Below are 16834 nucleotides of genomic sequence, written 5' to 3'. Positions count from 1 at the left end.
TTATATTATGACCTCATGTACTCCATATTTATTTAGATATTATATATTTTTTTAAAATGACGGTAATGAGACCGATACCGTTGGTACTTTTGGATACCTCGGGATACCTTCTTACCGTAATACCGCCCAACCCTAATTCCTGCGCAGATGTCAACATGACAGCGCGTGGTGATACCGAGGGAGAGAAAATAGTGCCAAGCGATTTCGAGGTCTGACTTTTTATTTGGCAATGGTTTTGTGATGCAAATATATCACTCTTTTGAACACATACGAGGGGCGTTCAATAAGTAATGCCCCTGACCCACTTCCAGTTGTCTGATCTAGCTGAAATTTTGCATGTGCAATGATTTTATATCTCTATGAACTGAGTCAGGTGTGAAACGGAGCCTGTTGAGTGTCGCGCAGTGATCCGGTTTTTGTATTTGAAAGGACGCACACCACAGGAGACTTTTGATGAAATGAAAGAAACTTATGGTGATAATGCCCCATCATATGACCTTGTAAAACGCTGGCATCGTGAATTCAAACATGGCCGGAAGTCTGTGGAAACAGCTCCCAGACCTGGTCGCCCCCCTTCTGCCATTGATGAGGCATCTGTCCGTCAAGTTGAGGCTGCCATTTTGGAAGATCGGCGCATTACTATTCGTCAAATAGCCCAAGAGGTCAAGATTAGTATAGGGTCTGTGGAAACTATCATTCATGACCATTCATGACCATTTGCATATGCATAAGGTGTCTGCCAGATGGATTCCCAGGTTGCTCACACCTTTCCAGAAGCGAGAACGCGTCGAGTGCTCGAGGATGAATTTGGAGATGTGCCAAGAAGATGAGTCAAAGTTTTTCAAAAGACTGATTACACAGGATGAAACCTGGGTCCATCACTATGATCCAGAGACCAACGCCCAGTCAATGCAGTGGAAGGACTTGGACTCACCACCTCCAAAGAAGGCAAGGGTGCAGCCCTCCGCTGGCAAGGTCATGCTCGCAGTCTTCTGGGACCAGGACGGAGTAGTGATGACAGATTTCCTGGCAAAGGGTACCACAATTACAGGAGCCTATTATGCTTCACTTTTAAGGAAATTAAGAGAAGCTATCAAAATCAAGAGGCGGGGCAAGATCAGCAAAGGTATCCTCCTCCTGCAGGACAACGCTCCGGTCCGCAACTCGCTTTGTCGCCAGATCAGAAGCACGGGAGTGTGGCTATGAAATCCTCCCCCATCCTCCCTACTCTCCTGACCTTGCACCCTCGGACTTTCACCTCTTCCCAGCCATGAAGTTGTTTTTGAAAGGAAAGCGTTTCCCAGATGATGCAGCCTTGATTTCTGAAGTCATGTCGTGGTTGGAGGACCAACCTAGGCTGTTCTACAAAAACGGTCTCCAGAGCTGCATCAAACGATGGGAGAAATGCATAACTCTGGGTGGTTCCTATGTAGAGAAAGACTAATAACTGTGCCAAGTTTCGTTGCTCTACTGCTATAGGAAGTGGGTCAGGGGCATTACTTATTGAACGCCCCTCGTACTGTTTTGAGACGAAAAACGTTTTACTTTCGTGACCCCAACAAACTTGCTGGGCTACTTTCGTCTGGACCAAAACCGGACGAGAACTGGACTCGCAGGATGCTGTCGGGGGTAAGGTCAGTGTGTTTGCACGACACTATTGATGGGGATGCCATACAGATTCATGTCAAAAATCCCGAACTATCCCTTTAAAAAAAAACAAAAACAAAAAACCATACATTGTCATTTTGGAGCGTTTCATAGATGGAACGCTGGAGCGTTTTTGAACGCCAACATGTTCAAACACACGCTTTGCTGTACGTGTAGATAAAGTCGTTCTCTTCAGGTTTTTAAGCATCCAGTGAAGCACGCAAGCGAGTTAGCGCACTGATGAGATCGCAGCTGATTAATCCTCATCACTGCTCCTCAATACGCGCGTCGGCTCTCGGCCGCTTTGAAAGTCTGATAAAAAAAAAATTCTATTTTATTTCAATCTCACGTTTGATGTGCAGCACCACAAAAGCTCCATGATGATGAGGAATGCCTGAGCGCACGGCCTTCTGGGAAAAATAGCGTTCAGGCTCTGTGGGAGAATGAAGCTTATCAGGAAGGGTCCCCCCCCCCTCCCCTCCCCCCGGGCAGGTGCTGCAGGTAGAAAGAAACACAGAGGTGTGTTTGTTTACGTTTGTTGCACATTCTTTCATGTTTTGTGAGCAGTCCTCGACATCCGTTCATCGTGAAAACCGCGCCGACTCTTTTTTTTGCCGCTTCTGAAACCCGGAGTGTTTTACGGTTCACCGTGCTGCCTTCAAGCCCTGTCAGAAATATCGGAACGCCGTGACGATCCTGTAATCGCCGCTCGGGAACTCGTATTCTTTTATCATTACGGGTGTTTGTCGTTCATGTCTTTTTTTTATTTTGTCTCAGAAACGCTAAACAACTTGTGTAATTAAAAAAAAAAAATTCCCATGCCATCAGGCTTTTGTTAATTTATTTTTGATCGATGCCCCGTTGTAATCAGCACCTCCGAATTCGAATTCAGAGGTTCTTCAGAAAAGGAGGCGGGGATTGCGATGGAGTAATAATAATAATAAGTTAAATTTATATAGCGCCTTTCAAAAAACCCAAGGACGCTTTACAATTATAGACAAGGAAAGAAAAAATAAATAAATATAATAAAAAGTAAAAAGTCCACCAAGTAGGGGTCAGGATGTAATTCCCGTGGTGTAGCAGCCACAGTCCCACCAAAAGGCGCACGAAAACAAGTCCCACATCTCCAGCACCGACGCCGTCAGCAACATCGCTCGAACACCACGCCGTGGATCCACACAGCAAGCAGAGAAGCTCCGCCACGCAGAGCGCTGGTGTGTCCCAAACCGCCTGCACAGCCGCCGCGACGCCACCGAGCAACATCACTCGGAACATCACGCCAAGCGTTAAAGCGCAGAGCGCTGGACAACCACGATGTAAATTGAGCAACAGGCTCACTGCAGTCCACAGCTGGGAGCGCAGGCATCACCCACAGCGAACCAAGGCCTGGAGGGAACCGACGCCCAAAACTGGGTCCGGAGCTACACCACAACCGGCGGACAAAACACTCAAACGGCAGCCAGAACGCGCACGACGTACTCTCGACCGGAAATGGAAACGAAAAAAAAAAAACTACGAGTAGTCGAGGCGCCGTTTTCTCCAGTTGTCCATCCGTCCGAGAGTCTCGTAAATGCAGTGACTCGAGCTGGTTGAACTTTTTGTCGGATTTATACAGAATTATTACAAGCAGCTGATGAACTGATTAGATTTGAACAGGGTCAAGGTCACGCATCTGAAATACGTCGTCTTGAACGCCTTCCTTCATATTTGAAGTACCCGTCAGTGGAGACGTCCCTGTTTGACTTGTCTGAAGATGATGGTACAATGAGGAATGCTTATTTGATTGGACGTACGTGGGTCGTTAAGGCGCCCGATGTGTGCCGAGAAAAGATTCCCCGCACCAACACGCCGCCACCACCACCAGCCTCAGACTCCTGACGGACTTCGGTGTCGGCACGTCCAACCCGTGAGAACCTGTCTCTGAAGGAACGTTTCAAAACGTGGAGTTCACAAAGTGCTACGTTTACATCCGCCATAAAACGCCCAGACTTTCTCTATACCGCGTTGACTTGTTTTAAAAGTCTCCCTGTGTGTGTGTCCTTGCTCTTGGCTCCTTTCCTGCATCTCCTTGTTGTCCAGATGCGCAGTGACCTTGCATCGTCGCCCTGCTTTGCATAATCCAAGCTGATGTAATGCAGGAATGGGTTGAGCGAGCGCCGCGGTCATTTTTCCTGCACAACACACAGCTCTGTACGTGAAGGACGCGCTCATTTCGGCGAACTCCTCTTGAACTTGACCGACTGCTGCTGATGACGTTTTCGCGCAGAAGTCTGATTTAGGGGTGGGGCTAAATTGAGATCGGGTTTAAATTAGCCATGTCCGCCATGCACGCGTTGTTACAGGATGGCGTAGTACCTGGACGCGTTTCGCTCTAGAACAGTCATGCTGAGGCACCTAATCTGGGTAATGAAGGAAGTCTTGGTTGTTATGGGAATGGTGTATTTTGAAAGGCTGGAGTTAAATATTTGAACCAAACCCGAGCTTGCTTATTAGCTGTTAATGGTTTGATTTTACTCAGACTGGCTTTCAGTAATGTCCTGAAGTGTGAAGAGTAAATCCTGTGTGTGTGTGCGTGCCTGAGGGGGAATTGGTTGGTGTGTGTGTGAGAGAGAGAGAGGGGTTCCCCAGGAAAACCACAGTCTTATTTAGCTGCTATTATTATTTTTAAAGTCCTACCTCATTTCTGTCACTCCTCAAAAGCTGAGGATCGCCTCAGGACTCAGACACATTCGCTCGCTCGCTCGCGCGCGCACACACTCAGACACAGCAATTAGTTTGTGTTACAGCGTTACTGGCGCGCAATAAAAGGTCGATCTGTCATCCTTCCCCGATCTCTTTGATCAAAATGCGATTATTAAGATGATTAGAACAACACGCCCCGTCTCGCTTCCTCCCTCGCGCGCGCGCACACAGAAGGAACGAGACGGATGACAGGAAAGAGATTCCGAGAATGAGACAGACAGACAGATGATGTCGGTGTGGAGAGAGAGATGGTGGATGATGGACAGATGAATAAAGACAGACAGATGTCTTGACAGTCCGACAGCGTCAGTAATAGTTGATTGAAATGGAAACGATCCCCCCCCCCCAAGATTTCTCAGCAGTTGATCACAGAATGGGGGAAATAATAATTCTCCTTTAACGTGGATCATTACGTACGGAAGCTGCGAGAGACCCTTCATATAATCTTTTTTTATTCACCTTGTTATCCCGAGATAACGACATAATTAATTCAGGATCTCGAGAAAACAACACAATTATTCCGTGATCTCGAGTAAACAGCTGAGAAATGGTTCATTCAGGTGCGCCAAGAGACTTGTGATATGCTGACTTTGGGGCTATTTCTCATTCTGTATAGACGCAACTTTGGTCATTAGAAGCGTGGACTAATTTTGAAATGATCCCTTATTAAAAGCAGGGCTTTGAAACGGAATCTTAACGTTTCCGGTTTTGGGTTCCACCATTAAATAGACGTTCCCGAACCGGTTAGAACAAAAAAATTTCGTTCCCGGAACGGTTAATTACGTTCCCTGTCAGCGGTTTAACAAATGGCTATAAAATTATGTCTCTGTCTCATCCAGCTTAAGCCAAATGTAGGCTAATTCTATTACAACCTTCATTAAATAAGACAAGAAATAATTCAAAACAATTATTATTTCAAATGTTGGTGATTTGGATTCTCAGTATGTCTTCCCATCTACACAAACAGAAAAAGTGCCAAAAATGAAAGAGAATTCGTTTAGTGTGTTACCAAAGGCTAGTCAGGCCCTATAGAGGGCTACCGCATGACGTCACCCGCGCCGCGAGATTTTGTTAGGCGCCACATTGGAAGACCAAGTACACATCTATGCAAGTACATACATACATAAAACAAACTACACCTGAAATGTAGCCAGGGCCGGTTCTGCCCTAATCTGGACCCGGGTGCAACATCGCGCAACCCACCCCCCAAAAAAAACCACCAGTCTAAATCAGGACAACCATCACATAACTATAACTATAAACATTTTAGATCAACTATTTTAACTAAATGGGCTATAATAAATAAGCCTGCAGGCAGCCACGGCAGGCTGCCTCAGAAAACTAACCATTTGTCCTACCTTTAAAACTCGTTTTGCTTTTTCTGCCTCCTTTTTTGTATTTTCGACCCTCCGTTTATTTTCTTTCCTTTTCTGAAAACCCAATTTGTGTCCAGACATTTTGTTCTGCTACCAACGAACTAACTCGTCAGGTCTCGTCTCTCGAGCCCGCGATGATTCCCGTGGGAAGGGCAACAATTGATGATACATTTTTACAAACAGCCAATAGGGAGGTTGCAACGTTCTGGCTCTTCTTTGCTCACAGACACTGAGTAATGCACTTACTCACTTATTATCATGTGGAGACGTGATAGTAGTCCACCCTCCCGTTCTCTCCATTCAGTCAGCGAACGTCACACAGGAAGTGAACCCCAGCGGGTCATAGAAACTTGCGCAGGAGAAGAATGACTTTTATTTGTAGGCTACGGAAACTTTGAGGAACGAAATAAAATCCGGTATTAACCGGTTACCATTATTTTTAATAAGCGTTTCTGTTCCGGAACATAAAAAATAATAAAGTTTCTGGTTTCGTTTCTGTTCCATGTGAAATAGAAAAAGTTCCCGGTTTTCGTTTTCATTCCTTGAACCGGTTCAAAGCCCTGATTAAAAGACTTAATGCAATCTCTCCCTGTGTCAACCCCTGATCAAAATATTGCCTTATTAGGTGATCGATTATTCCAGACATTCTAATGACCAAAGTTGCGTCTATACAGAATGAGAAATAGCCCCAAAGTCAGCATATCACAAGTCTCTTGGCGCACCTGAATGAACCATTTCTCAGCTGTTTACTCGAGATCATGAAATAATTGTTTTGTTTTCTCGAGATCCTGAATTAATTATGTCGTTATCTTGGGATAACAAGGTGAATAAAAAAAAAAAAAAAAGGATTATATGAAGGGTCTCTCTCGGCTTCCGTAATTACGGAAGTGTTTCCTGCGCTAAAGTTAAAACCGCCGCTCCGTAAACGGCATCCCGAATCATCTGAATCTGTTTACTGTCCACGTGTAGCGCATCGACACGGCTCGCTTCCTGCAGCGGTGACACCGTTTACTTCTCCTTGTTCTAATGTGTGTGTTTTTTCTCTTGTTCCTGTCAGGTTCACGGCCCCCTTTACTCGCCACCTCCCAGAATCTCCGCAAAGAGCTGGAGAGCGTACGCTCACAGAGACACAAGCTGGGTAAGAGACTGATGCTCGGAGGAGGGGGGCCAATACTTTCAGTCACAATCGCGGTACACACTTTCCACCAAATCAGTTCCAGGGCTGGTTCACAACTCGTTCAACGTGCGAGCCAGCTGAGAACCAGTTTGCTTTTCCATAGCTCGCGGTGCTAAGGGAAGACGCGTCAGTTACGTCGCTACGTTTGCGTAAACCTTGGCGCGAATATCGAAGCAAAAGCAACAATAATAATAATGGATGACTTCGCGTTTGTACAGCTGCGGCTTCCCGTCGCTTAAAAGTGGCGATCTTTCGCGGTCTTGTTATTGTTGTTGGTCTTAACAACTCCGCCCCCCGCTGACATAAGCGGTTCTTTCCTCTGGCCCAGCAGAGAGTTGGTGCTAGCCTGGAACCGGTTTTTCTGGCCAGTTCTTTGTCAGTGGGAACAGAAAACCCGGTTCCAAACTAAACACCGGCCCCGAACCAGCCCTGGAACTGCTTTGGTGGAAAAGGGGCAGATGTCTGTGTGCTGCACCGTATAGTCTAACTCATCGGATTAGAAAACGTCCGTTCTAAAATCGTGTGTGTGTGTGTGTGGCTCAGAGAGAAGGAAGAAGGCGTCAGTTTGGGAGAAGAACCTTCTGTACCCCATGGTCATGTTAATACTGCTCGCTGGCACGGTAAAACACACACACACCGAGCACGATACTTCAAAACCTACACAAGACACGCCTACATTTTTCTGTTACTTTTGAGATAACGCGATTTTTGTATTTATTTGTTCCGTTTAATTATTTCTAGGCGTTCTCTGTGTTTTTGGTGGCTCTGAACATTTTGTACCTGTTGGTGGACGAAACTGCGCTCCCAAAGGGATCAGCGGTAAGAACACACAGACACACACACACACACACACACACACACACTGTGAATAGAATTCCAGATATGCTCAGGTGTGATGGTGAATCAGATGGGTATCTGGCGGCTTGAGCGTTTGATATTTTACAGCATTCAGAGTCGCTCGGACGTGATGAGGCAACACACACGCGCGCTCCCTTCACCTGCTGTGTGTGTGTGAGAGAGAGCTCACCTATAATGGAACCTGTTCTGTTTTCGCAGATAGCTTTTCGCAGACAGTTGTAATTTATCGTTGAGCGGGGAGTAATAGGCGTGTGCGATGTTATTCACCGCCACAACGCAAGGGGGCGCGAAATCGCTAGGAGTAGTTGGTGGGTGTGGTTAGTGGAGTGTTTATCCTCCGGTTACTTATAATGACTAGAACTGGAGTCGTATAGATGTACGTACTTCCTCACTTCTTCGATCAACCGCTCTTCGTGCTGCTGCGTCTTCGCTTGTGTTTTTAAAAATGGCGGTTGTGAAAACAAACCAAACCGGGAAAGTAGGGAAGCGGAAGTGCGTGTACAGCGGATGTAGAGTAGACCAATCAGAGCCCTCTTGTCTGCAACGCTGTCTGCGGTGGTCACAATTTTTGGGAGGTGCGCGCAGAGCGTCTGCGAAGGTGGGAGGGCTACACAGACGCTGTCTGCGGCGCCGTCTACGAGGACTGCGTTGTCAGCATAAATTGGCCTCGAGTCTGCAGTCCTGACCGTCGTCTCCCGGCCACTGAAATTCCTCCAACCCCAAATCAGAGAGAGTTGGGACGATATGGAAAAGGCAAATTTAAAAAAAAAAAAAATACATATGCAATGATTGATTTTCTAAATTTACTTTCACTGACTTGTATTTCATTGCAGACAGGCTGAACCCAAGATGTCGGTCATGTTTTGACTCCATTTGTTAATATAGATCCATTCAGACCTGCGACACATTCCATAAAAAGATGCGACGGGGCCAATTTAGGGCTGGTAATGAGGTAAAAGAATTAAATAATGATCTGTAATCGTGATCTGGCGCAAAATCCGTATCCGGGAAAGGCCTCGTCTTTGAGGAGCAAAGAAGGGCCGAGGATCTCCGGTTTGTCAAGAAATACATGAGAAAATGATTTTTTTTTTTTTTTTAAATATTTCAATGTTCTTCAAAGAAAGATAGGAAGGAATTTGGATATTTCACTCTCTATTAAATGATTTGAGGAATTTGTGCATAAAGGGCAAGGGCACAAGCCTAATCTGACCCCCCCGTGATCTCTGATCTCTGACTGCATCAAGAACAGTCGTTCATGTACAGCTAGAGCTGATGGAACCATACGGACTCAGGATTACTTTGGCGAAGCTATAGCCTAATACAGAGTTATGTTACAACTTTACTGTGCAAAAAAGAAGCCTTGTGTTTAACTGTGTCGACAAGCGCCGTCGACTTCTCTGGGCTCGGGATGGACCATCGCACGGTGGAAACGTGTATTGTGGTCGGAAACGGATGCCGTGCGCTCGGGAACAAATCCAAAAGCCGGGTTGTGCGAGTGCCCTCGGCAAAGATAACTTCTGCGATGGAGCATTAGTGCAGAAAAGTACGTTGAGGTTTTGGAGCAACGTCTTTTCCGGGGAGAGTTCAACAAGACACCGCGAAACCCCGTTCTGCTCACGTTACAAAGGCATGGCTGTGGAAGAAGAGGGCGCCTGTCCCATCTTTCCCCAATTGGAGAAGTTTTCGTTTCAAAATTCTCCAATGACGACCCCGTACTGCTGCACACCTTCAGACTAGGGCTGTGCGATACGGGGGAAAAAATGAATATCCCGATACATTTTCTCCATTTCACAAAGATGTGGCACAAACTGCAAAAACAATCTTGAAAATTGCAACAAAGGGGCAACACAATACAGAGCTGCTCAGAGCTCAAATCAATAAAGTGCAGCTCGACACTGAGAAAGACATTTAGCCTAAATAAGAAAAGTGCTCATTCATTAAATTATTTAAAAAAAAAAAAGATCTCCAAGCTATTAACCTGACTACTGAGAACCACTGGAACATTCACAATAGAAAGAGAGAGATCTGCAAAACATAATTTTTCTCTTTGCACACTTTTGAACTGAATGTTTTCTGGCTCTGCCTCTCAGATGTGTAGAATTCCGGTGTTGCCTTCTCTGTAAAATGTCTGCGACCAGGCAACTCATGTTTGGGATCGAGTGTGTTTAGTAAATTTTGGAAGCCTGATTTTTCCACTATACTAACTGGGATCATGTCTTCGGCAATGAAGTTAGTGATTGCATCCGTTATAGCTCTCCATCTCTGATTCGTTTTCTCATATGGGGGGGTGCTTTGGAGGACGCCGCCGCTATGGTCATTTGTTTAGCTTGTGGGGGGGGGTTCAGCTTGTGGGCAAGTAGTTCGGAGTTTAAAGGAACAGTCCACCATACTTCCATAATGAAATGTGTTGTTCTCTGAATTGAGACGAGCTGATCCGTACCTCGCCGAGCTTTGCGCGACCTCCCAGTCAGTCAGACGCGCTGTCACTCCTGTTAGCAATGTAGCTAGGCTCAGCATGGCCAATGGTATTTTTTGGGGCTGTAGTTAGATGCGACCAAACTCTTCCGCGTTTTTCCTGTTTACATAGGTTTATATGACCAGTGACATGAAACAAATACCTTCACATGATACCTTCACTCCTGTTTTTTTTTTTCTCCCCCCCCCCCCAACTTCCATCAATACAACCAACGTGACCACCAAGACAAGTAGCCTGCACTCCTTGGAAGCGAAGCGCGCAGAAGGTGTTAGTACGCCTGTCATTATAGTGTGGACTTTCCATAGCATAGAAAATCGCCACGTTTCAATTTGTGTAACTGAACTTGTTTCATATCACTGGTCATATAAACCTATGTAAACAGGAAAAACGCGGAAGAGTTTGGTCGCATCTAACTACAGCCCCAAAAAATACCATCGGCCATGCTGAGCCTAGCTACATTGCTAACAGGAGTGACAGCGCGTCTGACTGACTGGGAGGTCGCGCAAAGCTCGGCGAGGTACGGAGCAGCTCGTCTCAATTCAGAGAATAACATATTTCATTATGGAAGTACGGTGGACTGTTCCTTTAAGAGACTCTTCATACTGGACCCGGTGAGTTTTCAGGTGATGGAACATATTTGCAGTGCTGCTGCCTTTCGTGATGACAGGGTTTTTTTCAGGGTTCCTACAGGTTTCTTCAAGTGAAATTCAAGGCTTTTTAAGACCATTTATACACAAATTCAAGACCTAATTTCCTAGCTGATTTCACCAGCAAAGAAACATCTCAAAGTTGTGTTTACTTGTTTCTCAAACAAATGTGAAAATGTGCAAAGGAGGATGAATAGTGTAACCTTATTGCATCACAGTACTGAGTACTCACCGTACATCACCACAATACAAAAATCACGTAACGTTCAGCAGACCACGTTTTATTAATGACACATTTCATAAGCATTACTTCACTCTCCGCGAGACCAAACTTTGCGATGTAGGCTGTCTTGTCGGCACCGCATCTGAAGCTCTGAGCGATACCGGAGTCCGGGAACATACACCTTAACAACTCCGAGATACCCTCGTTCGAATTATAGGACTGATGTTGCGCAATTGTGTGTAGAGTCCACAACACCTCCGCTTTCGTTGTTTGTGTAGACCCAAATGTTGTGCGCAGATCTACTCTTGCAGTCTACACTAGCAACGGGCTGGCTGGCATTAGCCATGCTAGGTAGTTGGCTAACGTTGACTGCCACTTCGGCTGGCCGAAAAACACTGGCGATGGAAGGCGTTCGCTTTTTCTCTTTCATACATGCTATGTGTTTTGATGATTTCGCGTGCGATTCTAGCGCCTTCACGCCCATTGTGCCGAGTTTAAACGCCCTTTTACACACACAGCAAAATGCCTCGAATACATTGCCATCGACAGGTTTTACCCACTCACGAAATGAAATATGATGCCTCCATGCCTCGTTAAACTTACATTTGCCCATTTTTCCATAGATAGGCCTATATGTAGGCTATAGACTTTTCGTTTATACTTTTAGACTTAATTCTGCAGACTTTCCTTTTACCACGCGCCAAACAAGTTCAGGGATGTGTTCTCGAAGCATTTTGCCCTCGGGTGTGCGTGCAATAGCATGGTTCCGCCCACAGCTCCAGTTCCGCCACTTATTTACTTACTTAGGCCGCTGGTACATTATTTACCAAAATAATGGCGGTTAAGATATTAAAAAAAATAATGAGAAATTCTATACGGAGAAGTTACATACTGTGCACAGATTTTAAGACCTACACATTAAAATTCAAGGCTTTTTCAAGGCTTTTTAAGGTATTATTTCCAAATTCTTAAATTCAATGCTTTTAAGGCTTTTTAAGACCCCGCGGGAACCCTGTTTTTTGCACACTTTACAAACTGGCATTTGCTGTTCCACGTCCTCCTCGCGATATCCAAAAAATGCCGTATGACTGACCCCTTACTAGTTCTTTCAGGAACCAATTCGTCCGTTTCCATTTTTAATTTGTCGCTGAAATTGACAGAGCTCACACGGTAGCCTATGCAGCACCAGCGATTGCACGAACTGAGTCAGCGCTGTAAACCGGAACTAGGAAATCTTCCCGCCGGCGGTGTTGCCAGATACTGCTGACGTTTTCCAGCCCAAAATATGTTCAAAACCCGCCAAAACGCACTTGAAACCGCCCAATCTGGCAACACAACCGAAACTAGAAGTTCCTTTCAGCACCGAGATGTCGCCCGGGATTGGTTGGCGAGTGCGTGACGTTATTGTTTTTTTTTTTACCCTTAGGCAGCCTCTCACGTTACTGCCTGAGGGACAGGGAGAAAACCACCGGAAAAGGTTTTAAACAAACGCAAGTCGGAAGATGACCATGAAATACTCGATAGTTACGATATAATAATTTTTATGTATCGCGCACAGAATTTTCGGCGATATATCGCGTATATTCGATATATCGCACAGCCCTACTTCAGACCTGTTTGCAGGAAGAACGGGACGAAAGAACACCTGAAATGTCTCCAGTCCATAAACATCTTGGACGTGTTGGAAGAAGGAAAGGCAACGTTATCAAGCGCTACATGCTTTACTGTCCCGATTTTTTATTTATTTATTTTTTTAGGTTGTTTATGAAGTCCACTAATTGGCTCTTAGGTGCAGCATGGAAGCCAATCAGAATCGAGTTTTTCCCTGCTGAGGCTCAGAAGCAGCTCTCCCCCCTAAAGACATGTTTTTACAGGTAGAATCCTAAATCTGATGATGTCAAACAATCCAGGCCGTCGAACCGGTGCGTGCATGTGTGTGCTTTCCCTGCACTGCAGAGGCCACAGTACAGATTGTGTTTCGCTCTCTGCATGTTTGCGCTGCGGAGTTTTAACGGTTTGATTAGCGCCGAGGTCTCTGTCCTGGCATGACGAGCCGCGCCGTGTTGAAATTGGAAACGGCTTTGTGTGTTTGAGCTGGATCCGTGCCACGCTTCACCTCACATCGCACACTGCTCCGCTCCGTTTTGTCGGCTCAAAAAAAAAACCAGCCACCCCAAACTGTGTAGATAAACTGGTTACTTTAAGCCTAGGTCACAACCGGACGTACGATTTTTTTGCCGTTTCCCAAATCGCTGCCCTTTTTTTTTTTTTTTTTTTTTCCCTCATGGAGAAAGACGCACGTTGGCCGTAAGTTTGTCTTGCAACCTGAAAAAAACGTAAGCGCCCGTAGAGTTTGTTTGACATGACAAAGAACCTTTGCGTTTTTTGCACGTAGACCGGCCGTAGGAGCACGTACGGCCGGTTGTGACCGAGGCTTTATGCAAAATCCTGGTTTCTGATTGGCTGACAGGTGTATAGTCTCGAGTATTGAGCTAGCTAGGCTCTGTTTAGCTACTGCTGTGATATGTTAATTCGTATTTTTGATTTATACCTTTTGAATTCTGGATTGGTCACAAGGTGTTGATTTTTACTTTTCCATCACAGCAGCAAAACGGGCTTAACACTCGTTCTAATACGTTGTCATTTCCATGGTAACAAATTACGGAGGAAATTGCATTGCAGATGTTTAACATGCATACAAGCACACTACGCATTATATTACAGATACAGTTCAAGGATGATGATGTAGCCTTCATGTCAGACGGTTGAAAAGTATCGATGATTAAGGCTTGGCAACTAATAAAACGAGCTAACGGTGATTCTGCAAGTCCCGAGGCGACCTGAGAGGAGAGTACGGACACGTTTAGCTTCACGTTACCGGGGGGGGGGAGGAAATGTTGAAGGATGTTCTGTTTGAGTGGCTTTATGAACAAATCAAACAGATTAGCGACACAAGAGGGGAGAACAGAAATGAGCTTTTTCCAAATCACCAATCGCGCTCGGTGTGTAAACAGGTGTTCAAACAAGATGGAGGGAGGAGAAGGGAAAAAAAAAGGAAGAGGAGTAAGCTGTAATGTGCTCAGCAGAACGTGCTGAATAAACTCGTACCAATGCAGCTCCAACCGGGAAGCGTGCAAATGTCTTGAAATAACAACCGGTAATCTCTGTAGCCGTGTTTTAAATCGCACGCTGGTGTACCGTTCCAGCTGGAGTGTGAGCGGAGATACAAATGTTGGACCAGTGTTTGCAGAACAGATTAATCGTGCACACTTTCTGCACAAACCTGTCCCGTCGTGAACTTTGGGCCGTTAATTTGGGATGCAGCCGATGACTGACTGGATGTTGTTCCGTTGAGTTTCTTTCGAAAGTACAGTAGAAGAGGAGAGTGCACAGAAACACCTGTGACGGCTTTTTACATGTTCGCTTCACTCTGATGAAGCCTGTGTTTGGAAACAAATCAATGACCAGCGGTGTGGGAGAAATGAGATTTGATATTTGAGTGGATTGAGGGATGAACAGATGGATGAATGGATCTTTGAAGAGCAGGAGGGTGTGACGAATGGCTGTTAAGCTTGACAAATGGATTGACGGTACGACTGACGAACGGGTGGATGGTGGCATTGCACTGCAATACAATGATGTCTTAGCAGGTGAAAATATCTTGAATATGGCTGAAACGATCTAGCGTTTCCTATTAGAAGAATACAAGACACCAATTCTGAGATGATTAAACCTAGTTCTAGATTGCAACCAACTTATTCCAAGGTTTCTTATTTTATTTTATTGAGCTTTGCCTTGATAACATAATTGAAAATAACATGTACAAGAAAACAAAATGATAAGTACGATTATACGTAGGCAGGGTCACCACAACAGTTTACACCGATTACTGCGGGCCCGGTTAATAAAACAAAAGAAGATGGATGGATAGATAGATGCGCGAATACATCAAAATGCAATAATAGAAAAAGTCTGGACATTAATCTAAAAACAGGTAATGGGGCTGGTAAGGATACGTGACTTGTTGCGTTTTCTCCTCAAATTTAGTTTTTAATTTTTTGCAGTGTGATAAATGGGTGGACTGCAGGATTGGTGAATGGGTAGACTGTAGGATTGATGGGAGAATTGGTTGGTGGTATTGACAAATTGGTAGATGGTAGGTTGATAAATGGGTGGACTGTAGGATTGGTAGATGGTAGGCTGATAAATGGGTGGACTGGAGGATTGATGGGAGAATTGGTTGATGGTGGTATTGACAAATTGGTAGATGGTAGGTTGATAAATGGGTGGACTGTAGGATTGGTGAATGGTGGCACTGATAAATGGGTGGAATGTACTATTGATGATGGGATGGGTGGAAGGCAAGTTTGATGAATGGGTAGACTGTAGGATTGATGGGAGAATTGATTGATGGTGGTATTGACATTGCTAGATGGTAGGTTGATAAATGGGTGGACTGCAGGATTTCTGGTAGGATGTAAGTTTGATGAATGGGTAGACTAGGATTGATGGGTGGATGGTAGCATTGGTAGATGGTAGGTTGATAAATGGGTGGACTGCAGGATTGATGGGAGGAATGTACTATTGATGGTGGGATGGGTGGACTGTAGCATTGATAAATAGGTGGACTGCAGGATTGGTGAATGGTGGCATTGATATGGGTGTATGCTAAGTTTGATGAATGGGCAGACTGTAGGATTGATGGGTGGATGGTGGCATTGGTAGGTTGATAAATGGGTGGACAGTAGGATTTCTGGTAGGATGGTAAGTTTGATGAATGGGTAGACTAGGATTGATGGGAGAATTGGTTGATGGTGGTATGACAAATGGGTGGACGGTAGGATGGTAAGTTTGATGAATGGGTAGACTAGGATTGATGGTAGAATTGGTTGATGGTGGTATGACAAATTGATAGATGGTAGGTTGATAAATGGGTGGACGGTAGGATTTCTGGTAGGATGGTAAGTTTGATGAATGGGTAGACTAGGATTGATAAATTGGTGGACTGCAGGATTGGTGAATGGTGGCATTGATGTGGGTGTATGGTAAGTTTGATGAATGGGCAGACTGTAGGATTGATGGTAGAATTGGTTGATAAATGCGTAGGCAGACAGTATCATCATGGTGGTGATCTCGTGTGACCTAGCTGTAATGGTCTGCTGGTAATGTCGCATCATACTGTGCACTGAGAACTGCGCGTGCGTTTTCGTGCTGCACGCTCCTTCAGGTGAGACACAGACTGTGTGCTTTGATGTTCCTCTGCTGTAATGGAGGATTAGATTGATCAGCTCTTGGCTGCAGAGAGCTGTTAGATATGTCGAGAGCAAGCGGTCAAAGGTCAAATCTTGTTCATTTTTCTCACTGTGCTGTGTCTGTCTCTCTCTACAGGATCCTGAGATTGGGAATGCGTCTCTCTCTACGTGTGGTGTCGTGCGGGCTGTGGTTGAAATAGTCCTCATGATGTATCCAACACTGTTTGTTTCATGATGAATGCGTGCTCTGTGTGTGTGCGCTTTTGACCTTAACTGTGCTGCAGTTACCTGATGGTCTCCTCCGTTGTGGGATTTTACAGTCTTCGCATCTTTCAGGGACTCACACCCACGAAGGACGATACCACCATGACCACAGTAAGTGCGGCGCGATGATGCAAAGCTACACACCACAGCAGGGTTTTCAGCAAATTTTCAT

General features: G+C 45.3%; 1 protein-coding gene across 1 annotated transcript in view; it reads left to right on the top strand.

Moving 5' to 3' along the window:
• lmbr1 (limb development membrane protein 1) overlaps positions 1-16834 on the top strand; it is a 55887-nt gene that overhangs the window by 33783 nt on the left and 5270 nt on the right. The window contains exons 10-14 of the mRNA XM_060928573.1: positions 6823-6903; positions 7486-7562; positions 7684-7761; positions 16535-16608; positions 16683-16773. Of these exons, the coding sequence (XP_060784556.1) occupies positions 6823-6903; positions 7486-7562; positions 7684-7761; positions 16535-16608; positions 16683-16773 (401 nt within the window). The remainder of the gene's footprint in view (positions 1-6822; positions 6904-7485; positions 7563-7683; positions 7762-16534; positions 16609-16682; positions 16774-16834) is intronic.

The sequence above is a fragment of the Neoarius graeffei genome, chromosome 1, assembly GCF_027579695.1.
Source record: "Neoarius graeffei isolate fNeoGra1 chromosome 1, fNeoGra1.pri, whole genome shotgun sequence".
In the NCBI taxonomy this organism is placed as follows: Eukaryota; Metazoa; Chordata; class Actinopteri; order Siluriformes; family Ariidae; genus Neoarius; species Neoarius graeffei.
The sequence above is the reverse complement of the archived record's forward strand: the minus strand, read 5'-3'. Positions and strand labels throughout refer to the sequence as shown.